The sequence below is a fragment of the Carlito syrichta genome, unplaced genomic scaffold (assembly GCF_000164805.1).
Source record: "Carlito syrichta isolate Samal-C Ts95f unplaced genomic scaffold, Tarsius_syrichta-2.0.1 Scaffold222196, whole genome shotgun sequence".
Taxonomy (NCBI): Eukaryota; Metazoa; Chordata; class Mammalia; order Primates; family Tarsiidae; genus Carlito; species Carlito syrichta.
The window spans coordinates 137464-163941 of NW_007166292.1; the positions used below are offsets into that span (position 1 = coordinate 137464).

At 39.2% G+C, this 26478-nt stretch overlaps 1 protein-coding gene across 1 annotated transcript in view; it reads right to left on the reverse strand.

Annotated features, from left to right (window-relative positions):
• Window positions 1-26478, reverse strand: part of LOC103253341 (histone-arginine methyltransferase CARM1-like) — a 147347-nt gene that overhangs the window by 108267 nt on the left and 12602 nt on the right. The window contains exons 2-4 of the mRNA XM_021709420.1: window positions 22166-22312; window positions 21180-21286; window positions 20204-20308 (exon numbers count right to left, since the gene is read on the reverse strand). Coding sequence (XP_021565095.1) covers window positions 20204-20308; window positions 21180-21286; window positions 22166-22312 — 359 coding nt within the window. The remainder of the gene's footprint in view (window positions 1-20203; window positions 20309-21179; window positions 21287-22165; window positions 22313-26478) is intronic.

Consider the following 26478-nt stretch of genomic DNA (forward strand, 5'->3'; position numbering starts at 1 on the left):
ATGCCCGGTTGATTTTTTGATTTATTGTAGAGATGAGGTATCGCCTGCCCAGTCGGGTCTCGACCCCACGGGCTCAGGCAATCCACTCACCTCAGCCTCCCAAAGGCACGAGATTACAGGCTGAGCCACCGAGCCCGGCCGTTGCTCTATTTTTTTCTTTCTTCTTTTGAGTTAGTTTTCACTCTGTTGCCCAGGCTGGAGGGCAGTGGTATAAACACAGCTCACCGCAGCCTTGACATCCTGGACTCAGGTGATCTTTCCATCTCGGTCTCCTGAGTAGTTGGCACTACAGGCACACACCACCACGCCCAGCTAATTTAAAAAAAATTTTTTTGTGGAGATGAGGTCTCACTATGTTGCCCAGGCTGGTCTCAAATTCCTGGGCTCAAGCAATCCTCCCACTTTGGCCTCCCAAAGTGCTAGGATTACAGGCACAGGCACTGCTCACAGCTCAAGTTGTTGTATTTTTGTCTTGCTGGTGACATTTATTCTCAGCATCTTTTGGCACTAGCTTTGAACAAGAAATTGTACTTGGCATTAAATCTTCAAAATAATCAGTGAGTAGAGAGAATTACGATGCCCACTTCATAGGTGGAAAAACTGAAAATCAGAGACATTGAACAACCAGCCCAAGTTTCCCTGGCAATAAAGTAGGGAAGCTAAGAGTTGAACCTGAACATTTATGCCTTTCATGTTCATATTTCACATTATCATACAGTGCTTGTTTATTTATATTCATTCTCTATAAAACTGACATTTCAACACAGAAATACCAATAGGCAATTGACAAGGAAACAAAGTAGTATGTTTTGCTGGAAAATTTAGAAAATTAAAAAAAAAATTATGACGGGAAAAATTTTCTAAGTAATAGGTACTATCAAGAGGGAGAGGGTGTGTGTGTGTGTGTGTGTGTGTGTGTGTGTTAACTGCAATATCATACTGTGCTGATACAGATACTGTGCCACTTTTCTAAGAGAACATGCTGTTAGTAATGGGTTCACAGTGCTCACTTATATTAATCTAGAGCTGTGGCTGAATTCCATATGGATTCCTAGGGTTTGGGTAATTAGGAGCATTACCAATTTAAAATGTCATCCAGACTCCAAAATTGGCTGTCAGGCTGTCTATACTTTTAGAAATACCAGCATTCTCTCTTCATCATTCTCCCCAGGAGATACATCATCTTCACGTGGCCATGGTCTGTTGCAAGAACACTCATGACTGCCATTTAGGAAGTGGAGGCTGTTAAGTTGAATAATGCAATATGCAGCCCAAAGAAAGATGCACCACATTCAGAAGAACCTTTCTAGAACCTTCTTCAATTAAAACTACAGCACCTTAGATTCCGAGTATAGCCCAAAATTTGGATGTAAAGTTAACAGGCAATGGAAATCGCACCTGGATGCTCTGGGAACAGGTGCCCTACAAATATGTAAATAGAGCTCTTTGTCTAATCTATCAGAGTGGCACAAACCACATCTTAGAACAGTGCTTTTCAGTTTTTGATATCCTGCAGATTATACAAACAAACAAATTAGGAGAGAGAAGGGGGAAGGAAATGAGAAGAGAAAAACAGACAGAGATGGGAGGAGTCTTACAATCTTTGATATGCTCTTAGAAAATTGGTCCAGTTGGTAAAAAGATACTTTAATAGTCCTGGGTCATAATATCTAGTCAAATACTGAAAAATTAGAGGCAATTTTCTAAATATGCAAGCCAAAATAATCTTAATAATTTGGCTATTTCAAATTAAAGAATAGGCCTTGAAAAAAATATGATCTTTTGTTAACACTGTCCAGATAATTAATCTGCTTCCCACCTATATGTATATTAAAAAATCTCGACAAGTGAATTTTCAGTTATGTAACTGGTGAGAGAGGATGAGAAGTGTGAGGAACATTTTGCCTTGTTTACATAAGCCAAGCAGCTTTGGAAACAAAGCTATGGAGGGCCAAGGATAAATTCTATGGTGAAAGCAAATATTTAGACACTAATGGAAATATACTACCTCAGCCCTTTCCAGCTAGGGTTTCCAAGGCTGTGAAAGAAGAGAGGACATTGACAAAGATAATTCCATTACACTTTCTTACATAGCGCCTTAGGAAGCCTTGGAGCTCTCTCTAATTGTATTTCTTTGTCCTTTCGGAAGATAATATTGACTATTTTTTATTCTAGCATTGGTAGATAATCACAGAACCGGGCATATTTGAGGAACTTGGCAGACATTAAGTTATACTTTCATGCACTAGGAAAAAGTATCTCTCCTCAGGCAGAGGCAAAAGAGAATAATAGTGTTCTTGTATCTGTAGAACAGTTTACAGCTTCCAAAGGATGTTCCCCTGATATTATTTTATCTTCATGCCTCCCTGGAATAGAGAGTAGATAGTTTTGTGCTCATTATATTGATAAGGAAACTGAGACTTGGAAACATTCAGTAGTCCAGCCCAAGGTAACATGGCTGGTAAGTGGCAGAGCTGAAATGAGAATACAGTACTGAGCTCTTCACATCATGACTGCCTTCTTTTTGTGTAGCAAAAGAAGAGAGAAAAGGGTGAACTATGAAGAGATGCAAATCTGATCATATCACATCTCTGACAATTCCATGAAGCTGGAGGAGGAGGAGGTCTCTTTGTTCTGTTGTCCTGAGTTCTGAGCAATCCAGCAATGACTGACCTTTCTGATCTCTTCTTCTATATCCTTCACCCTTCTTCCCCACACACTCTCAGCTAGGAATGATGTTACTTTACTTTATTCTGTGCTCCCTTGTGTGGAATTCCCTGTGGCAACAGAAGCCATCACTCTACCAGATGTTTATGCTCTCTCAGAGTACAGCTACTTGGAGGTAATGGCTTAGGCCAGACTACATCTCCTCACCCCTTGCATTTTCATGCACCATGATTACTTCTGGCCAATGGGATATGAGGAAAAGTGATGAGTGTCACTTCTGGGCCCAGGTGGTTAAAGACTCAGCATACCTTCTCTACTTTCTTTGCTCCTTATGCAGTGATACTGAAGATCACCTGTTGAAGATGAAAAGAGCCTGAATCTCTGGGTTGTCACTTTGGGAAGAGTTGCTCAGAATACACTAGATGTGGCATGAACAAGAAATAAATTTTATTATGCCAAACCACTGAGATTTTGGGTTTATTTGTTTCAGTAGTTGGCATACAGCGATCAATACATTTCCCTTGGGTAACATTCCTTCCTTTCATTTTTCTACCTGAAAAGCTTGTCCTATAAGACCTAGGTCAAATCTCACATCTCAGGGAGTCTACAGTCCCTGACTTCTCCAGTAAGTCTAAGTTGTGCTTTCTGGTATCTTGTGTGTAGTTCTCTAATGCACTTATCACAGGATATGGCAAATATTTCTTTACACGGTTGTCTTTTCTGCTTAGCCTGTGAGCTTCCCAAAGACAGAAATCACATCATTTATCTCTAAGCACCTATTTATCATTCAGAACCATGGGGAACACCAAAATCACTAATAATTATGTGTTGCCTTAATGATTAAATAGGATAATCCAAAATGGCAGTCTCCTAATTCCAGCATCACTTTGAAATATCTCTTGAAAAGGCCTATGACTTTTGTCCACCATTTTGACTCTGGGAGTACTCTTGCATCACAAACCAATACCCAAAGAGAATGAGCTCAGGGTACCCTTGCTTTATTCAAGATTTGTAGCTTGAACTGTTTCATTCAACTTTCCTGGTCTTCTGCATTCTAACCTGTTTCTTATTCTTGGCCTACAAATCACCTCATGGATCTGATACTTGACACTGTTTCCCTTCATGATCTCCAGCCTTCTTCCTTGACTATGCTCTGAACATGACACTCTTCTATTTGAGGTAGCCTTATGTCAAATCTTTCTGGCTGGACACAGTCCTCCTCAGAAGATTTCACACTTGTTTCTGCCACAGGGCCTTAGTATATACCACTCCCTTTGCCTGGGGTGCTCCCCACTGCATACTCTATGTTATTAGTTTGTGATATTTTCTTTTAACCTACTCAATGATTCTTTTGCTGGATATCTTCTGTTTGCTCCTTTGGATCTATCCTGCACTCTTCTCCTTACTGCTCTTTGTCAGAAACCTGACCTATATGGACTCCCTTGTCATTAGATTCCAGCTGGGATCAGTTAAGAGAAATGACAACAGGATGTCAGAGGGAATGAGGACAGTAAAGTCAGATTATTTATTCTCCTGTCTTCCCCAATCCTGGGTCTCCACAGATTGGATGTATCTCCTTTACCCAAAGTCAAGCTTTTGCTGGGTCTCCATCTCTTATAGTTCTGACTATTCTCTCAGGTTTCTAGTAACCAACTCTACCAGGTAACGGGTCTATACTCTTGCCGGTGCCACAGTTCTTCACTATCACTTGTTGGTTTTCTTAACTCTGTACACATTTTTGTAGTAGTCATGCTATTTAACTCTCCTAAAACACTCTGTCATGTGTGTATCTTTCTCCTGCAGGGACCCTGGCTGCTACACCAACTCATCTTTGGATCACAAACATCTCCATCAGGGAAGACTTCCTGGTCCCCACTCTCCTCCCAGGCTAAGTCTTTCTGTTGTGTGCTTTCTTACCACATCCTCACGCTCTTCTTAACACTCATCAGAGGTATAATTTTTCATGCAATGAATGACTATTTGATTAACGTCTGCTCTCTACCCCAGATAGTAATCTTCATTAAAGGACAGACCCCATCTGTTTCTCACTCACTGTTAAGTCCCTGACACATAGCATAGGAACTGGTACACAGCGGACACACTCACTGAATCTTTGTTGAACAAACTGAATGAATAAAGATGTCTTTCATCACCACAAATAAGGGACAGAGTGATGATTCAGAAAATGTGGTGCAAATCTGTTACCTCCCTGAGAAGTCACTTTATACCAGCATAACCAGTCCTCTCCAATCTAGTAAACTGAAGAATCCTTCAAGGCATGACTTTCTTTTGACATTGCCATATTATCATTACATTACAATGAATGTTAGCTCCTGTGCACAGTCTTCTTCTAGAGAGGGAATTCATCCTCAGTTGCCTGTTGGATACGCAGGTAGTAACTGTAGACATGGCTATTTTCTGGCCTTTATAGAGCATCACCAGAAAATGGTATGAAATCTCCAACAAAACTAACTGGGAAGAATCAACAATTGGTCCATGCAATAGTGGCTAAATGGCCTGGGAATTTATTAGTAAATAAAGTTTTAAACATATTATAAAGTTAGGTCATCATTTTGCTTGTATAGATAATTTTAATTACATGCCCTTGTGGTGTCCTGGGACAAGAAAGTCTACAAAATGTTTGAACAGGGCTGATATAGCTCCAAGTGGGTTCAAAGCTATTTACTTGGATTTACTGGATTAAAATCAACAAGGAATATTCAGTTCCTTAAGAATGTGTGAAAAAAACTACCCTTGAATAAAAGAGTAAAAATAAAGTAAATACAGATGTTTCTTGCTGTCTGTGGGGGCCTGGTTCCAGGATTCCCAAAGTATACCAAAATCCTCAGGTGTTCAAATCCCTGAAATAAAATGGTGTAGTATTTGTCTATAATCTACACACATCATCCTGTAGACTTTATATCATCTCTAGATTACTTAAAATACCTAACACAATGTAGATACTATGTAAAAAATTGTTATAATGTAGTGCTTAAGGAAAAATGACATTAAAAAGTCTGTACATGTTCACTACAGACACAACTGTCCTTTTTTATTTTTCCCAGAATATTTTTGCCCTGTGGTTGATTGTATCTATGGATGCAGAACACATGGACACGAAGGGTTGACTCTATCTACTATTTGTTGTGTATTTTTATTATATGGTATGTCTGTCTAGTACTTTGTAGGCAATACCTTATTTTATTTTTTGTGGTTTCCTTCTCAGTTTATTTATTTGTTTATTTACTTGTGGTGACAATTCTATAATATAGGTACTATTATTTTATCCATTTTATAGACAGGAAGGCTGAGAATCAGAGATGGGATTTTAACAATTACCTAATTCGAACCCTATGCTCTTAGCCACTCTCTTTGCCTTCAATTTTAAGTTACTCTTTGTACTATTCAGACTACAGTAATATTGGTCACACTTAGCTTCCTTTTTTTTTCCTCCAGCCTTTTATAATTGTCCTCAAATAATGAAGTCCTGTTAATCCCACAATCAATTCCTCAAGTAATATCAGTTATTATTTATTAACTTTCTATTTGCTAGAGCATATCAATGACTGCTCTAAATTACAACAGCTTGCCTGCTATTGTTGTATGCCTTATATCAAGGGTGCCAAAAATATGTATACACATTTTAAGTGATGTGATCTATGTGTTACTTTTTGAAGTCGAATTACGGTAGCAATGTGTAGTTTGACATTTGTTCAACCATGCTTCCACCATTTTCTTTGGCTGTCCTGCCTGTTGCACGGTGATGCTAGAGTTCATTTGTTTAACACTATCTTTTGAGCAAATGTCATACTTTAAATTTGTATACATTTTTTTGGCACCCCTGTATTTTTAAGTTCTGTGTCCTTCCTGCCTGTGCACTTCCATAGCCATCATTCCTTCCTGCCCTCATTGTATCCCATCTATAGTCACCTCCACTAGATGGTCCACAATGGTATGTGGCCCATGCTCTTGCACAGTGCCATGTGCTTTAACATCACTGTTGGCTTTCATAGCCTGTCTACCTTGACATGTTGCATCTGGTATCCAAATCTTCCAATAGCTACACTATGGACTGATAAGTTCACTGAGCCACTTATGGGCAGTAACAGAAAGAGAAAACTGTACAGACTTTTTCAGCCCATCACGTCTCTTACTGTGGCTTTTATCAGAGAGGAAAACTTCCATAGCATCTCAAGGGCTACCGAAGACATCCTCTTACGGCCTTTGCAGTTTGGAATTAAATCTGGTTCAAATAATTAGCATTTTCACTGTGGCAGAAGAATTCTGTAGTGATAGCTCCTCATAAGACAGAATTCTACATCTGCCATGCAGCAAAGCTTGTTTTCACCCAGAGAGTTGTCTGTGTTTAAATAATGCAGAATTCAGAATTAGTGCTTGTGAGCCACCTGTGTTGCAGTCTGTCTGGTTTTCTGGCTGAAGACAGATCAACTCATCAGCAATCTTTTAACTACCCTTTTACTAGTTCTACAACTATTTTCCTCTCTGATGAGGGAATATACAAAGTAGGTAGATCACTCTTAGCTAATTTCCCCATAATTAACCCCACTTTAGGTGCTCCCAACAGACTTGGACACAATCACTCAGCTGTAGACCCTTCAGCATTCTTTAATTCATTGTATGTTTATTATCCTTTTATCCATTGTGCCAAGTACTGCCAAGTGCTGGGAATGAAAGATGAAATAGAACATGACTGTCTGGTACGGGGGAGAGGCATGTAAGAAGAACATGTAAGAAAGGTGTACAATTATTGTTTCGGTGGCAATAATAGAATTATATAAAGACACAGTGTGAATATGAAGAAGGAATAGTCTGCTTTACTACTGGGTCTGGAAAGACTTCATTGCAATGACCTGGGTAGTGAAAATTAAAAAGCGAATCAGTGTTGTGCAATTTGAAAGACAGGAGAGGAAGAATCTTTAGGATGTATGAACAAAGTCACCTAAGAATGATAAAGCCAGTCACATTTGAAAGACAGTAAATGCATCAGGAGCATGATATGAGTACTGGGGGTAGAAATGGGGGCATGATTAAGGCATGAACATAGCAAGAGCAAAAGCTAGAGAAACTGGCAGATGCTTGATCATAGACAGTCTTGTGTACATGACTTGGCTTGATTCTTAAGCAAAGAAGATCATCAAAAAGTTTCAGTTCTCTGTTTCTGTAATAGATCACTAAGCATGATGACTTCTAACTCCATCCAATTTGCTGCAAAGTCCATGATTTTGTTCTTCTTTATGACTATGTAATACTTCGTTGGGTATACATACCACATTTTCTTTATCCAGTCCACTTTCTATGGGCAGTAAGGTCGGTTCCATGTTTTTGTGATTGTGAATATTGTGGCAATAAACATGCATGTGCAGGTGTCTTTTTGGTAGAATGACTTATTTTCCTCTGGATATATTCCCAGGGGATGGATTGCTGGATCATATAGAAGGTAAATTTTTAGTTCTTTTAGGAATTGTCACACTGGTTTCCATGGAGAGTGAACTAGTTTGTACTCCCACCAACATGTAGAAGCATTTTTTTTTTCTCTGCACCCTTACCAGCATCTGTTGGTTTTTGATTTATTAGAATGATGGCTATCCTTACTGGAGTCAGATGGTATCTCATTGTAGTTTTCATTTGTATTTCTCTGATGATTAGTGAGGCTGAACATTTTTTTTTCATGTATCTGTTGGCTGCTTGTATGTATTATTTTAAAAAGTATCTATTCATGTGCTTTGCCCGTTTTTTAATAGGGTTGGTTTTCTTTCCCTTTTGTGTTCTCACTCATAAGTGGGACCTGAACATTAATCACATTAGCACAAGGGAGGGATCAGCAGTCACATGGACCTGCCTGGAAAGCAGTTGCTGGGTGGTGGGGATGGGGGAGACACATAACAACACAAAGAGTTCTATACCAGGGGAAGTAAGGGCCAGTTGGAGGTCCAAACTTCACCCACATGCAACCTTCTTGGGTAGCTAATCCTTACTTGTACCCCACATCTCTATAATAAAATAAAATTTAACTTAAAAAAGAACAAAAATAAACCAGGGGGAAAATGTTTCAAATAGAACAATTATTTCATAGTTGCATTTTAGTGACATTATACTAGTGGCATGGATTGGAGGGCCACAGATGAGAGGTAGCATAACCTAGTAGCTCCTAACCAGCATCAGTCCCCTCTCCCTCCTTCTAATCTAAACTTCAGTTTTATTGGGTATGTACCCTCCTCCATGTGGTTCGCTATCTCAACTCAAAGAGGGGATCCTGATTAGTGTAGGGCAATCATAAATAGTTCTAGTCTTCTTGCCATTCATGGGTGCAGGCTTGAGTTTGTGATATAACTTTGTTAATGAGACCAAGGGAAAGATTTCCTCCCTTCTAAAGAGAGACACAGAAAAGATGTCTCCTATTTCCTGGATGTGATTAAATTTGTATGGGATGCTCAGAATAATCATATTCAAACACCATGGAGTCACATTCCCTATAATCGTTTTACCCAATTTGAGTAGAGATTTTCTCCTACTTGAAGTCAAAGATATCTTAATGGTACAAGCAGGAAAGGTAGTCAGAAAAGTTTTGCAATATTCCAGGAAAGATACAATGAGAATGAGAACTAGCCATTAGTTGTGGAACAGAGAGAAGTATGAAGGTTGCAGAAATGCTGAACTAATAGAATCTAAAGGATTTGAGGACTAGAAAGGAGAAGAAAAAGTGTAGATTGACTTCTAGGTTCCTGGTTTAATTATAATGCATTCAACTTTTGCATTATGCCAGAATGAAACTCTTGCCTCACTGTCTGGACAAAGGGATTGTAGAAATTGTTTGTACTTATCTTTGAAACCTGGAGCTAGGTTTCATTGTTGATATTGCTGCGGCTGCTGTTACAGCTACTACTACCTGAGGAACCTCTTGTAATGTATTCTCCAAATTCCTCACACTGTTTACCAGCACAACAAGATAGTGCACAACTCATTCATGCCAACTACTTTCTACAAAAGACTTTTCTTGTTTCTGTTGAGGTGGGAGCAAGTACTACAGCACACACTTGACCCTCATGCATGTGCACTCTTGAAATGTAAGGGAGTTAATACCTAGTGGTGGCCTACTTTGACCAAAGGGAGATGGCAACCAATGGATAAATTATTCTCCTTTTCTTCCCCTCAAGAAACTATTTGAGGATGGAATTGGCTTCATGTGGTCCCTTCAAAGATGTCGTTACGACATCAAGAAATAATTTTTTTCAAAAAGTCATGGCCAGCTTGGTAACATACTCCCTTCTACTTGCCCTCCCTCCTTCTCTGCCTTCTTTCTCCTACTTCTACTGTCCTGAGATTACACTCCCTGATAAAGTGCTGATTCAGAAGCCTTTGCCTCATACTCTGCAATTTAGGGAATCTGGGCTAAGACATTGATGGTAGTTACAGGAAAATCAATATGTTTATTGACCTTTTCATGTGATTTTGTCTTTTTTAGGTTTCTGGAACTTCTCAATGGTAAACTTAAGCCACCACTCTAAAGCTGAAGTGGGTATGCCAATACTACATACTTAGAAAATTAAGTGGAAAAAGGGATTTAAGTAAAAGCTTCAAATTCATCAGAGCTCCATTTCTGGTTCAGTGCCAGAAAAAAACAGGTTCTAGTCTATTCAGTCCTCAGTATCTGTGCGTTCTGCTTCCAAGAATTCAACCAACAAATTGAAAACTTAAAAACAATAACAATAAAAGTAGCAATGCAACAATAAAGATAATACAAATTAAAACTACAGTATAACAACTATTTATATAGCATTTACATTGTACTAGGTATTATAAGCAATCTAAAGATGATTTAAAGTCTACAGAAGGATGTTTGTAGATTACATGCAAATACTATGCCATTTTATACAAGGGACTTGAGCATCCACAGATTTTGGTATTTTGGGAGTGTGTGTCCTGGAACCAATCACCCACAGGTACCAAGGGATGACTGTACAAAACTTTGAGAAGTTTATTAGTTGATTGTTTTGTCCAATTAACTGCTTTTTACTTACCTTATTCTTGTTATTTGCTCACATTCATATCCTGGAAAGCAGATATTAAAACAAAGGCATCTACTTTAGAAATTACTGTGTCATACAGAGTCTTCCATATAAGTCAAGTCAGTAGTTACTCTGAATTGGTCTTTCATGGCATTGTTTTAAAGGAAGAGTGAAAGTTTTGAAAATTCAACCCTAAGAACTTTCTAAAATGCTTTGCATTCAGTGGGTAGGTACCACCAGGTAGGAGTTAAACTTAATAAAACTCTTTATATGAAATATTGATCCCTCGTTCCTCTCTTTCTTAACCCCCTCCCATGCATAGTGGGTACACTGAGACTATTATCTTTTCAACCTGTTCTGACTTGAGTGAATTTGCAAAAGCGCTATCTGATGTCACAGTCATTAATGACATTTACCATATATTTTTGGTTCTCCTTATAGGCACAAAGTACAATTGCATTCCTCTGCTTTTTTGAAATTATGACTTGCTTTGGCCCATGTAATGTGATAAGAAGTAACACAGGCCACTGGCAGGTGGAAGATTTAAGAACTACATGTATGATTTGCTCTCCATCCCTTTGCAGCAGGAGCTAGTAATGTTTTGCATGGAGGCTGTTCCAACAGCCTGGGTACTGGAGAGGAAATTATACAAAGCAGAGCCCCTAGCTTACCCATAATGGACAATGTGAGCAAGAAATAATGCTCTGTTGGTTTCAACCACTGAGATTTAGGAGTTGATTGTTATGGCAGTATAACCCAGTCTGTCCTGACACATGAACCTGGGTAAGCAAAATCTTTGAGGGGTCTATGATTCCTGATTTTGATTCCCCAATTATGTGTGCTTCATCTCAGAGTTGTGCTAAGACTTTCTAATCAGAAGCTCATTAAATTTTTGCAGCCACCACTTGGTTAAGTGTTCTTATCCCAATTTAAAATTAAACTCGAAAAGATCAAGGTCATGTGTCACTATCTTGAAAGGAGCAGAGATTGGCTTTGAGCACAGATATCTTGGCTAGAAATCCACCTATTGCATTGTACCATAAAGCCCTCAGCTTCTTTTTCCCCAATTACCCTAAAAAGCAGTCTGTGACCAATGCTTATTCAGTCTTCTTGGCTCTTGTGGAGAGCTACACTTTGCTTTCATATCAAATGAAACCATTTTCTTTTGCTGACTCTGGTAACTATCTCCAGTAACCTTTTAGGAATGGATTCTATCTAAGCATAGGACCCTGGTACAGATATATCTCTCCTTCACTCACAGGTAGAAGATCTGTGTAGAGGGTCCCATTTGGGATTAAAAAACTTAGACCCACTTTTTTTGCTTCTTTCTCTTCATCTCTATTACAGAGAATAATCCCAGGAATGAATTATATTTTGACACATAACTTAACTTGAATCAGGCCTCTATATTGGATTAAATAGTGTCACCCACCAAGAAATATAAAATTCATGTCTATCCAAAACCTGTGAATGTGACCTTGTTTGGAAATAGGGTCTTCACAGAGGTAATCAAATTAACATAGATCATAGGATTAGGGCAAGCCCTAAATACAATATGGCTGGTGTCATTATGAGAAGAGATACATTTACACAGAAACACTGACGCATACTGGGAGAATGCCATGTAACAACAGAGGCAGCAATTGGACTGATGCATCTATAGACCAAGGAACACCAAGGACTGCTAGCAACCACCAGAAGCTAGATAGAGGCAAGGAAGTATCCTACCCTACAGGCTTCAGAGGGAACATGAAACTGCAGACATCTTGGTTTTGGACTACTAGCCTCCAGAACAATGAGAGAACAAACTTTGGTTGTACTAAGCTACCCACTCTGTGGTAATTTGTTATGGCAGTCCTAGAAAACTTCAACAGTCTTCAAAGCCTAAGTCATAGAACAAGACCATATACACACACACACACACACACACACACACACACACACACACACACGTGAGCACACTGTTTTTACTCACATACTGCCCCCCTCCACATTCCACAAATTACATAGATAAATAAAATATCAGTTTATAAGCCTAGAACATATAAAGACTGGCTTTCTATCACTACCAAAATCATCCTGTAGTATAGGCTTTGAATATTACCGCTCTGTCACTTAGTAATTGTGTACCCTAAAGCAAGTTAATTCTATTTTTGTAGCTCTGATCCCTTTATCTATACTATTTGCCTTACAACATGTATTGCACTTGTTTGATGTACAGTATAGTGGACTTTTGCCATGCTTTGATGCCTCTCAGCATCTAAACCTCTGTTCTATGTTTGGAGAGTGCCCTACGTCCTAAGGCACCATCAGTCTCCTGCTAGGGAAGTAAAGGCGCCAGAGAAAGTACAATGACCAAGGCTCTGCCAATAAGACACACTTTGTAGAGGAAGCTCAAAGTGGGACAGCAAGAAATCCACTCTGGTGAGGTCATGGCTAATCTCACATTTCAGAGCATCAGAGGGGAAGTTGCAAGGACAACACTCAAGATTAGTATTGGGTGAAGGCTGTGCACATTGCAGTATCTATGCCTGGTTGCACTGCTAACTTCTTGAGATCAGTTCTGCAGTATGAGTCTTAAAATTATTCTGGTTGTGTAGCTTCGAAGCCCAGTTCTCTTATGTTCCTGCACCCTTTAAGGAAACTCTTTTTTCTTTTTTCTTCTTTTCTTTAATTAGCAGAGTTGGTTTCTGATGTTGGCAGCTAAGAACTCTGAGTAACACACAGGGATTAAATGAGATAGGACATGCAAAGCACCTAGCAGGAATCACAAGTCATTTCCTTCTCTTCAGACTTCCCTTCATAGCTCTGAACAAGTATTCTGCTGTCACAGGGTTAACAAGGATGCTCAGGGTGAGAAGTAGAGGGTTAGAAGAAATGGAAAGAAGCAAGAGCTTACAGACAGGACTATGTGGCAGGCCTAGGCTATAGCCTTTATTCCGGTCAACGATGAAGGTCAGGCCTCATTAGTGTGCCAGGTTAATCCGCAGTGTGCAGTGTTTTAAAGTGAGAGGAGAATTTCAGAACAGGATTAGCAATGGACTCAAGGGCCTTTGACCAAACTGATGATAAGCCTAAACCAAAGAAAACCCACATCAGAAGAACCAAAGCTCAGACTCTGCAAATCTGAATATCAGCCGACAGTCTGAACAGGTTGCTTTGCATGTTTGTTGTTATTTATGTTTTCTTTTAAGCCTTGAAATCCCTAAATCCCTTCTGCCTAAGCCAAATTCACATTTGGATGCACTAAGCAGCTGTTGCAACTGGGGATTCTCCCTTTGTGAAAACACTGATTTAAAAAAATAATAAGCTCCCGGCTCCTGCATTCTCTCACAAGTTTCTAGCAACTGGTGCCCTGACAAATGAAGTGTCAAAACATTTCCAAATTAAAACCCCACAGCTCACATAGCCCACACCCTCAGCAGGATGGACTTTTCCTGCGTGTACCCAGTGCACACTTGAAGAAACTAAAAATAGCCAGATGGCAATTAACAGAGACTCCAAGGAGGGGAGATGGGGTGGGTTCCAGCGGGGTCAGTTTCCTGGATGGATTCCAAATGGAGTTCTCAGCCAGCAGTGCTCTGGCCAAGAAAGAATTTCATTAAAACTGCATGGAGGAGGCAGAATGAAAAATCAAGATTTGAAAGCTTTAAAGTTATAGCAGTGGTAGAAACTACAGCACCATTTCCCAAGACCATCAATAATAATAATACTTGCTAATATATATTGAGTTTATATTATGGACCATGTCCTGAGCACTTCATATGCATTATATAATCTTGAACTTGTAAAAACTCTAAGAAGTAGTTACTACTTTTGTTACAGACCACAAGTTCTTAGGCTCCCAAGTAACAGAAATTGACACGAGGCCAAACAGGTTCCCAGACAAGGCTTCATTGGGGGCTTGTACAAGGGTGACAGCACAAAAGGAAGAGTTCTCCGGCTGGATCTATGAGGGGGGCTGTCAGGTCTCTTAGTAATAAGAGAAGGGGTGTAACGTCAAAGGAGAGGTATGTTAGCATGGTTAAAGAGGGTTTTTTTTTGAGTGGGAGTCTCACTCTGTTGCCCAGGCTGGAGTGCAGTGGCATGCTCATGGTCACCACAACCTCTACCTGCTGGGCTCAGGCGATCCTTCCACTTCACCCTTCCAAGTAGCTAAAACCACAGGCCCATGCTACCATGCCTGGATAATTTTTTGATTTATTGTAGAGACAAGATCTCACCAAGTTGCCCAGGCTAGTCTTGAACTCCTAGGCTCAGGCAATCCTCTTGCCTCCACCTGGATTTTTTTTAATCCTTTTTTTTTTTCTTTTTTTGAGTGGAGTCTCACTCTGTCACCCAGGCTGGAGTGCAGTGGCACACTCACAGGTACCACAGACTTGACCTGCTGGGCTCAGGTGATCCTTCCACTTCAGCCTTCTAAGTAGTTAGAACCACAGACATGTGCTACCATGCCCGGCTGATTTTTTAATTTATTGTAGAGCCGAGGTCTCACCATGTTGCTCAAGTGGTTCTCCAACTTCTGAGCTCAGGTGATCCTTTTGCCTCCACCTCTCAAAACACTGGGATTACAGGCATGAGCCACTGTGACTGGCTATAAAGAGGGATTTTAACCACATAAGCATAGTGTAGGCACATAAGAGGGGGGATCCCCCCAAAAAACAGAATTACATTTTGAAAGGCAGGCCCCTTGTGATATAGGCTTCTCTTGCTAGGTAAGTGTTCTAGGAATCCATTGGCATCAGTGTACCAGCTAGTATTGTTACAAGCGAATGTGTTTGGCTTCAGCAAATTTTTTGTGGCAAACAGGTGATCAGTGTTCAGCAGTTTTTGATCAAAAACAGCATGACCCCTATGCCCCACCGTCCCTGTTCATCAAATCTTGCCCCCAAGGGACTTTTTCTTGTTTTCCTGAATGAAAAAAGTCCTCAAAGGGAAATGTTTTATTTGTCAATGAGAAAGAGGTGAAACAGAAAATGACAGAAGTGCTAAAAGACATCAAAACTGATGAGTTCAAAAACTGTTTTGAACAGTGGAAAAAGTGTCTCGATAGGTGTATTACACCAAATGGAGAGTACTCTGAAGTTGACTGAAGTTTAAACATGGAAAAATAAATACACAATTTTTTATAAATAAATTCCAGTTTTTGGGGGTCCCCCTTTGTATTTCTTCATATGCCACATGTACAAAAAATGGCAGATAAGCCCCACCTGGGTTGGAGATTTTAGTATTGTAATGAAGCAAAGGTACACTCAGATATTTTCTGGTTCTTGTGAGAATGTGGGAGAAGGGTTTGCAGGGACTATGTCCAAAGGAAGATTTATGGTAAAACACTGTTGATTGTAACAGTTTTTTTTTTTCAAGGTTGTGGTCTGTAGGATGGTTCCAACAGGAGTGTTGTTGCAAAATCTGGTGGTTAAAGTGTGTGAGGAAGGTTGAGCCCTATCCATGCTCTGTCCCATACTTATTATCATCTTACTCTTACAGATAAAAAAAAAAAACCTAATGCCCACAGACTGTAGACAACCCACCCAAGATCTCAATACAAACAGAATAAAGGTTTATGGCTGGTTCATAGTAAATGGGCAAGCCGGAATTTCAACTTAGCCCTCTCGTTCCAGAATTCATAAATGTAACCATTGTGCAATGCTATCTCATACATTTATGAGGATGTTCAGGTAACCAAAATGTTTTCATCCCATCCTTAGGCCTAGAGATACAAAAATCTCCCTTAGCAATTTCTGCCAATATTCCCACAATCAATGCCTTTTAGGGGTTATATGTGCAGGCTCTAAAGAAGAATAACTCGGTCTTATTGTGACCTTTTTATTTCTAGTTGTATAAAATCAGGTATATTATCAACCTTCCCAAGCCTTAATTCTCTCATCTCTAAAATGGCAATAATATTAGTATTTATCTCATAAAGTTGTAAAGAATATGAAAGGAAACAGTGTGTGGTAAGCCCTTAACATGGTGCTTGCCTGTACTAAGCTCCTCAATAAATAATAGCCATTGGTATTGATCATTCTAAACCAATTTTAATGAGAGAGAATACAAAAGTTTTTTGAAAACAGTAGCATCCTCCACAAACTCACAGAGCTTATTCTAGAATGATCTTCAGTATGATAAAATCAAACAAGAAACTTTTTTTTTCTTTTAGAGCTAGGGTCTTGCTATGTTGCCCAGCCTGGTATTGAACTCCTGGTCTCAAGCAATCCTCCTGACTTGGTCTCCAAAGTGATGAATTACAGGTATGAGCCACCTTGCCTAGCTAAAAAGGACTAAATTTTGGATTTGTGATAGATTTGGTGGATTTGCAGTAGAGGGACCAACTCTGGTGTGTTGAGGACCGATAGGATTCCTGGGACACTAAAACAGGGATGGTTATCTCCTTCAATTTTCAGAGGGGAGGAGATATTCAATCCCAGGAGAGGGCAGTAATGGAGGTCCGAGTGGTCATCTGTCAAAAACCCTTCCTGTTTTTTCCCCTCAGCAGGAATGATTCATCTGATTGGTGACACTGGAAAATGGAACTGAGGCTGCATAGCCCAGGCACATGGGAGGGGCCAGCCTGCCCACCTCTCCTCAGGTCTGTGCCCTTGAGGCCCCCATGTGAGAGGCTTATGGGGCAGGCTCTGGACTTGTCTGGGAGACCAGTTGTCAGCATACAAGTGAGTGTGAAAGTTCAGTCTGGGAGAAGAAATAGGAAGTTTTATTTGGCTACAGGTATAAGTCCCTTTCTCCAAACACCCATACCAACAAGAAAGCTGATATTGTGGTTTCTACCTGACAATTGTGTCTATTTCTGAATTGGTTCAGTATACAAAGGGGGAATGGGAGAAAATTAATTATCAACCATGTGATTAATTATCACCTTCATAACCCCCAACAGATGGGTGCCTATTTTATTTCATTGGCAGATAAACTCATTTGAGGCAGGCAGGAGAAAGATATTTTGTTTAAAAAAAATGAGGCTATAGCTGGAAATGACCTTAAAAATAGTCTTGTCCAATATCTTCATCGTTATAGATGAAAAGAAATACAAACAAAATGGCCAAGTGACATAACTCATGTGAAAAATCTGTGAAAGACTTATAATGCAAATTGTTAATATGACTAGCAGTCTGGGGAGTGGTCTTTAGAAGTTGTAACCAGAATTATAAATAGATCATAGATAACATAGAAAATAAATTTTAGATAATTGAAAATAGATTACAGATTAAGTCCTTACAGAGAAAAAAATTATTTCCCTAAATAAAACTATTATTTCTAGGAAACATTCTCAAACCATGGAGAATAAATCAACAGTTCAGAGTTGAATATTTTTTTTAATTGGAAAAAATCAACCTTAGGTCAACAAGACAGCTTACAACTTTGAAGTGACAGAAGAAACAAATTGTTCTCTCTGTTCTCATCTTGCCCATCTATCATAATCAGATTCTCTTCATTATAAATATTTACTTCACAATTGCTAACCAAGCATATTCCACTGGCAAAGCAAGGTTCCCGGGCATCTCAAACATAAGACATATGAGACTCTTTAGCCAAACCTTGTCATTTCTGGCCTTACCTTTGTCTCTTATCTCACCTGCCAGAGTACCTAGATCTGGCTTTGGGGTTATGTCCTGTCCTGTGTGAGTTAGAGGAGGCCCACTTCACCCTCTCTCTCACCAAATACAGCTGCAAAACCTGGACAGAATGCATGTAGCAACCACTTGAGGACTCTGAAAAGTAAACAGTAGCAGGCAGTTTGGGCAAGAAGACTAGTATTTGAAATACTACCCAGCCATACTACGTTGGCCTGAAGTCAACAAACTGGAAAAGGGGATATGGGCGCAAAGAGAACTCCTGAGATAAACTCTAGTTCTGAATCTAGCAGCCTGAAAGAGTTGCTTGTATAACAAATCACATCAAAATTTAGTGACTTAAACCAAAAACAATTTATAAGTTCTCTCAATTCTGTGAGAAGCTGGGGCAGTTTTTCTGTTGGTCTTACTCAAATTTGTTCATGTTTCTGTATTCAGTAGGAGGGTTGGTTAGATTGGAAGACCCCAGATGACCTCACTCACAAGTCTGGAAGTTGGTGCTGACTATTGGTTGGGGTGTCTCAGTAGTCCTCCAAGTGACTGATCGCCCAACTCCAGTAGGCTAGACTGAGCTTCTTCACAGTGTGGCAGTCTCAGGGTTCCAAGAAGTTGAGAACAGAAGCTATAAGGCTCATTAGGGGCTAGGCTCTGGAACTCACACAACATCACCTCTGTTATATTCCATTGGCAAAAGCAAGTCAAGTTGCCAGTATAGAGCTAAAAGAAAAGTTAGATCATCTCTTGATAATATAAGCAGCTACGTGTCTTTGCAAAATGATATGGATTTGGATCGTTATTTCAATGTTCTCACACATCCTTCCTAGAAAATTAATGCTGCAAAGCTCAAAGACTATGTATCTACAATTTTCAGGGCAGTAGAATAGCCTATGAGGCTCAGAGAAGTTCAGTGTTTTGCTTGAGATCACCCAGTTAATGAAGGGGAAAATACAAAACTGGATACCTTCTGATAAGTCCTCTGACTAGTACTCTTACCTTAGAGATGAGCTGTTTAGATTTTGAACACTTTGGCTGCTTAACAGGTAGAAGAATAATGGAAAACAGTTGAAAATGTGTTTGCCATCATTCAGATCAATTTCGTGAAGGAAATAAATGCATGCACTTGTGGAGTCTATGAAAAAACTGAAGTAGAGTGTCACATGAAGAGCTATTCATTATGTAGCAAGAAAGCTCCTTACCTGTTCTGTGCACCAAAACATAGTGCATTCAGTCTCTTGAGTTCCTGGCACTCAAAGCTTAATATGTTTAGTGAGGCAAAGTTCACATAATATCAATTAACCACTAATCATTTTAAAGTATATAATTTAGTGTCATTTAATATATTCATTACATTGTGAAATCATTACCTCTATTTAGTTTCAAAACATTTTCATCATCCTAAAAGGAAACTCTGTACCCATGAAGCAGTCCTTTCCATTTCTCACTTCCCCTCAGTGCTGGCAACCACGAGTGTGCTTTCTGTCTCTAAAGATTTACCTACTCTGGATGCTTCATATAAATGGAACCACATGACCTTTTGTGACTGGCTTCTCTCCCTTAGCATGTTTTTGAGATTCATCCACACTGCAGCATGTATCAGCCTTGCATCTCTTGTTATGGATAACACACATGCGAATAATAGTCATAATATTCCATGTATAAATATACTACATTTTGTTTATATGTTCATCAGTTGATGGACATTTGGATTGTTTCTACTTTTTGACTATTTTGAATAATGCTGTTCTGTACATTTGTGTACAAGTATTTGTTGGAATACCATACCCATTTTCAGATCTTTGGGGTATATATCCAGGAGTGGAATTGCTGTGTCATATGGTAATTCGATCAAAGCGTCATTCTGATTCTAGTCTTGAAAAGCCTTCTGAATATTGTATGAGATTAGTAACCTACTACTAGTGTTACCTTGTCTCTGAAGTCAATGTGGTTCTGGAGGATGGCTCTTTGGTAAGTAGCTGTCCTCACGAAATCTTGCATCATGTTCTGCTGCTGGGAAATACAGCCATAAAACTACAAGAAAGGGAGAAAAAAGAGGGTGTGTAAGCAACCCACAAAGGCAGCACAGTCATGAGCATCTGGTTCATGAGCAATTTGGCCAAGGCAGCCATAGCTTTAACACACAGAAGCTGAGACTCTGAGGGATGCATAACCTGTCCACGTTGGTCCTGTATGTAAAGTATAGAATTCTAAGTAGATTCCAGACTTCTGACTCCTGCTCCATACAATAGACTGAGGCCTACATATTGATAAGTGCCCAAGTCTTCCTAAATTAGAGTCTATGAGAGTACAAATCAAGAAGAAGTGAATCAAGAGAGAAAGGGGCCAGGGCCAAAAGAGATGGCCTGCCTTAATAAAGTCCCTAGAGAAAGAAACAGAACTTAGAAATTGGGAGTAGGACAAAAGGTGGAGAATCCCAGGAGAAGGTATAGGTGGCAATCCTGATGGAAACAGGCAAGCCAGCTGGGTAATGTGGTTCATCTAAATCCATGAACACTTACAGTAATAAATATCATCACCATAACTGACACCATTTGGTATAGCTTTCTGTGTGCCAGGCACCATGCTAAGTGCTTTGTAGCCATCATCTAATCAAATTAAATCATCACAAAAATCAAGTGAATTATGTTTCTCAGCTGAGGAAGCTGAGGCTTAGAAAGATATAGAAACCTGCCCAAGTCCTGATGATGCAATAAGTGGTAGAGTGGGGATTTAAATCAACATGATACTGATCCTGCTGGTCTGGAGGCCATGCTTTGAGAACCACCGCAATAGGACATCAGTTGTCTCTTCTCCACTCTCCACCTCCCTGCCCAGGTGTGTTTACAGGTGAGTGTCACCTTGAAACAAATCAATTCATTTCACCCAGGACAACTCTCCTGACCTGGAAGTATTGTGCTGCAGATGCTTCTTCTGTCCGCTGGCTGAACACTGAGTATTCCTTTTTCTGATTCTGGCATCTTTTCAAGGTATTTAAAAATGCACTGAATTCTGCAGGGATAAAAAGCAGATACATTTCTTCACCTTGGAAACCACAGAACTCACTGCTGCACTCTGTAAAAAATTCCAACTGTGAAAATATTAGAAGATGAAAATGGCACATTCATCCCTGAACACACACATGATAAAGGATGGCAAGGTGGAAATGGGTACTTCTCTGAGGCATGACACCCTTATTTACACTTGTCAGACATATTTGCATTCAGAAATGTCAAGTGAGAGAGCATAATGAAACACAGGCAGAGACTGGGCTCCTTGAATTCTCCTGGAACTGTGCTCACAAAGCTCATAGACTTCTACTCAGTGTGTGCTCTGGGGAGGGTGATTGTTGATGATACAAAAACATATATAAATACAAAAAATGGAATATATGTATATATAAAACCTCATTCTATCATCATAATGGCAGTTTTTAATCTCTTGTTTAGTATTCTCTAGCTGCACAGAGTAAAATGTAAAATAACTGGGGATATGTGAATACAAGAAAATGCTTTCTATTATTTGAGGGAAAAAAAATATAGACCTGAAGGTTCAAAAAACTCCAGAAGTGATATTACTGATAGATAACACAGCATGCCAAATTCTGTGACTTGTGCCTCAGAGTTGTCTCTTGAATCCTGGCCAGTGGTGTCCACTGTCTGTGGTCTCTTCCCCCTCTGCCATAGACATTGTGACTAGGGCTCCCCTTACATTACAGCCACGGGTGGACCCCCTAAAGCCCACACACTCTTGTTTCATGATAAACTCTGGCCCCTCATGCTTTGGACTCAACGTCTCACGCTCCTCCCTGTCCTGCTCCAGAACCCTCCATGCCCTCTCTTCCCACACACACCCAAGACCTGCACTATGCCCTTCACAGTCCTGCCATACTGAACCACTTACAAATTCCCAGATCAACCTGTCTTGGCCAGGCTTCTTGACTCTGAACCCTTATTTCTTCTATAAGATTATCTTTGACATCAAGCTCCTGTTCATTCTCCCGGATTCTGTTCAACCAGCATTTGCACGTTGCTGTGTCTGGAAAATCACAGGCAGAATTAGTCGCTGTAATACAAGGAGTCTCTACACTCAGTTATAGATCAGAAATACCTGGGGAGGTTTTTATCTTTCTTTCTTTTTTAACCTGTGGGCTATTGGGTCCTCACCCTACACTAATAAATCAATGTTCTAGTGGTGGGGACAAGGCATTTCTATTTTTTCAAAAGCCCCCAGAGTTAATTCTTCTGTGTAGCCAGGGATGAGAACTTTTGTTCTAATCTCTTCTGCTCAACTCACTATCATATTTCATATTTTACAGAATTTTATGTTTGTCAAAATCTCCATAATTGTACCTGAATCAAGTTCCTTTAGGGCAATGTGTCTAAGTTGTCTTAGTCCATTTTGTGTTGCTATTACAGAAGACCACAGATGGGATCTATAAGAACAGCAATCTGTTTCTTATAGTTCTGAAGACTGGAAGTCTAAGGTCAAGGGACCTGTGTCAGGTGAGGGCCTTTTTGCTCTGTCATACCACGGCAGAAGGTAGAAGAATAAGCAGTGGTAAGAGCGAGAGTAAAAAAGAGAGCTGAACTCGCTTTTATAACATTGAACCCACTTTCTCATCATGAATTCATTCACAGGGGCAGAGTTTTCATGGCCTAATCACTACTTTAAGGCCCCACCTTTTAATACTGGCAATTAAATGTTAACGTGAGTTGCAGAGGGGATACTCAAACAGTAGCAGAAGTTTTAGCTTTATTTATCTCTAGTCTCCATAACATGGTGCTGATGTAGTAGCAGCCTCTCAACAGGTCCAAAATGTAAATTCAGTAAATTTGGAAAAATGACTAACAAACTTGTGAAACTAATTGGTGGAGTAGTTTTATGAGGCCCTGGGGTCCATCCTATGTGGGGACTGATAGTCTGAATGATCTTGGAGAATAAATACATAAAAATATGTAACTGCTGCCCCTCCTACATAAGGGAAGGCAATCTATTCCAAAAGACCTGGAGAAGAATACATGAAGGAATTCTGAGTGGAAATATAAATCAAAATTAGATCTATATCATATCCTCAACAATCACTATTTCACTAGCTTGTAAGGGCCCATCCCAATCGAAAACCTCCACCTAGCTAATATTTCCATGTGGATCTTTTTTTTTTTTTATAAGAATAGAGTAGCTCTTTCGGCAAAAATTTATTTCCATTATGAAACTTACTGTCAAGCCTTTATCTTTTGCAAGTGTATCTTTATAAAAGAAAGGATGTAAGTGATGATTTAAAAATAACCACAAAACCAACACAAAAAAATATTAAAAATTTAGGAAAATGCAATAAATCAGGAAGAATAAAATAAAAATAATTATCCTATTAGACAAGTAATTACTTCTTTTTAACATTTTGGTGTTTTTGGAGTGTGTGTGTGTGTGTGTGTGTGTGTGTGTGTGTCTGTGTGTGTGTTTGTCTGTGTGTGTAAATTCCTCCTACTTACAGAATTGCTTCTGCATCATATTATGTTGTAACCAGCTCTATTCATGTGAGGTATTATGAATTACTTCCCAGGTAATTTAATAGTCTCCTTCACCCCACTGTTAATGACTATATGATTTCAAGCAAAATGACACTACAATTAAGGAGCTTTGCAGCTATATGAGTAGTTAGGTAATTCTGTGTGAAAAGTGTTGACACAGAAAAAGCTAACAATATACTGTATCAGAATGACAGAGCCCAGAATCTGTATTTTTAACTGTGTCCCTGGTGATAAGAAAGTTTTTTTCCCCTCTTGTAAAAAACTGTGATAACAGGAAAAAAGAACAGTTTTGAGAACTTCCGTTAATAGAATATAGTGACACTGATATAATAAAAGTTCCACATTACAGTGAAAGAGATGCCATTTCTTCATAACATTCTCCTGCACATAAAATCAATATATTAATCAATACTTCTGTCCTCTTGTGATTTTTTTCTTTTGACTGTTTTCTTTTGCAATTAAAAAAATAACTTGTCTATAACTTAATTTTATAAGGTTTAGAAAATGCAGAAAGGAAAGCCAAGAAAGAAAGATAATCCCCAGATATAGCCACTAATAACGTTTTGGGACTCTCCAAGGAATTTTTCTTTATATAGCTCTATAAAGATATCTATCTATCTCTATATTATTTACAACAATATTATTGTACTCTATTGTTTCACAACCTGCTTTTTCATGGAACAATATATTGTTAGCTCTTTCTGTGTCAACACTTTTCACACAAAATTACCCAACAACTCATAAAGCTACAAAGCTCCTTAATTATAGTGTCATTTTGCTCGTTTCTCCAATTTGTTCTCAGAGGCAACATCAGAGACTAAGTAGATCTTAATTTTAACAGTATTTTTTGACTGTGTGCCCTCAAATTCTAAACCTATTTATTTGCTTATAAAATTTTATTGAGAGTCAAGATATCAAGTCTGTTAAACTACAATTTCCTATATTTGCATTTTTCTCTCGGAAAAATATATTGGACAATATTTACCCAGCGTCAGTCTCCTGGCACCTCTCCAGTTCTTTCTGAGTTCTCAGAGATTGCCAGCAGTGGTTTTTGTTACCCATCTGTGAGTTCTTTGAGTCCTAGGCATCTCTGTTGCTTGGGTTTTCAAAGTCTATGGTAAATTAATTTGTTCAACAAATAGTCTTTTGAATATTCTCCACAGTTGCAAGTCTGTATCATCTGGGGGAAATTTGAGTTCTTAATGTAAGTATCATTTTTTATTAGAAAAGTATTATTTTTCATTTTTTAAAAAAACAAGATTTGGACTGTAAATTTACACAGCCAGTCTTCTTGTGTAGCTTGCTAATTGTCTCCGAAGGAAAATGTAAAAGAGAAGTTTTATATTACAGTAGCATCCATGCAATATGCAAATAGTCTATAAAATAAATGCTAGCCTGTATCAGTTCTACTGTGCTTGATATTTTAAAACTTCATTTTGACTACATTATTAACAGTGTTCATCTGCTTGGGATGCCATAACAAAATACCACAGATTATGTGGCTTAAAAAACAAATATATTTTCTTATTGTTTTGGAGACTGGGAAGTCCAAGGTTAAGGTGCCAGACCATTAGGTTCCTGGTGAAGGCTTTCTTTCTAGCTTATAGTTTGCTGTAAGCAAAAACTTTTCTTGTGTCCTCACATGGCAGAGAAAAACCCATTGAGCCATCTGGTATCTCTTCTTAGAAGGACACTAATCCTATAGGACAAAGGCTGTACTCTATGACTTCATTTAACCTTAATTACTTCTTTACTCCAAATACAGCCACATTGGGAGATTAGCATTTCAACATATGAATTTGGAAGAGATATGAGTCAGTCCACAGTCACAGTTTCTTTTCTTTTTTTTTTTGAGTTGGAGTCTCACTCAGTCGCCCAGACTGGAGTGCAGTGGCCACTCCCGGCCACCGCAGCCTCAACCTGCTGGGCTGGGCTCCAGCGATCCTTCCACCTCAGCCTTCTAAGTAGCTGAAGTACAGGCGCGCGCTACCACGCCCGGCTAATTTTCTGATTTATTGTAGAGATGAGGTCTTGCCTGCCCAGGCGGGTCTCGAACTCGCGGGCTAAGGGCAATCCATTCACCTCAGCCTCCCAAAGGCACGGGATTACAGACTGAGCCACCGAACCCAGCTACAGCTTCTTATAATCCTGGCACAGGGACTATATTTAACAAACCAAATATCAGAGACTTTTTTGACAAGTTTGAGATGTATTTATAGGATTAATGGGAATTAGAAAATCAGGAATATCCTGGCAAGTCCAGGAATCATTATCTTTTTTGAGGGGTGGGGTGGAAATCATTATCAATTAATTCTTGCCTATGGTGAAGTCTGTCAGAAGAATGTTTCTTCACAATTAACCTTCACCTTTAATAGTTAAATTAATGTGTATAAATAAAGAAGTGTCTATGTTTCTACAAGATGCAAACAAACAAATATAAAAACTGTAAAAAGGAAAAAAAAAAACCAAAAAATTAACCTCAGTTGTTTCTCTTCTCTCCTCAGACTCCAGAAGAAAGGACTCTGGCAGTCACTTTGTAGGACCCCAAAGAATAAGGAACAGTAATAACCCATCCTCCTGTCTTCTTCAGTTCTTCAAACAGAGGGACAGGATTTGGGGTAAGAGGAGGGGGGGGCTCTTTGAACCGAGCAGGTACTTTTACCTTTGAAGAAC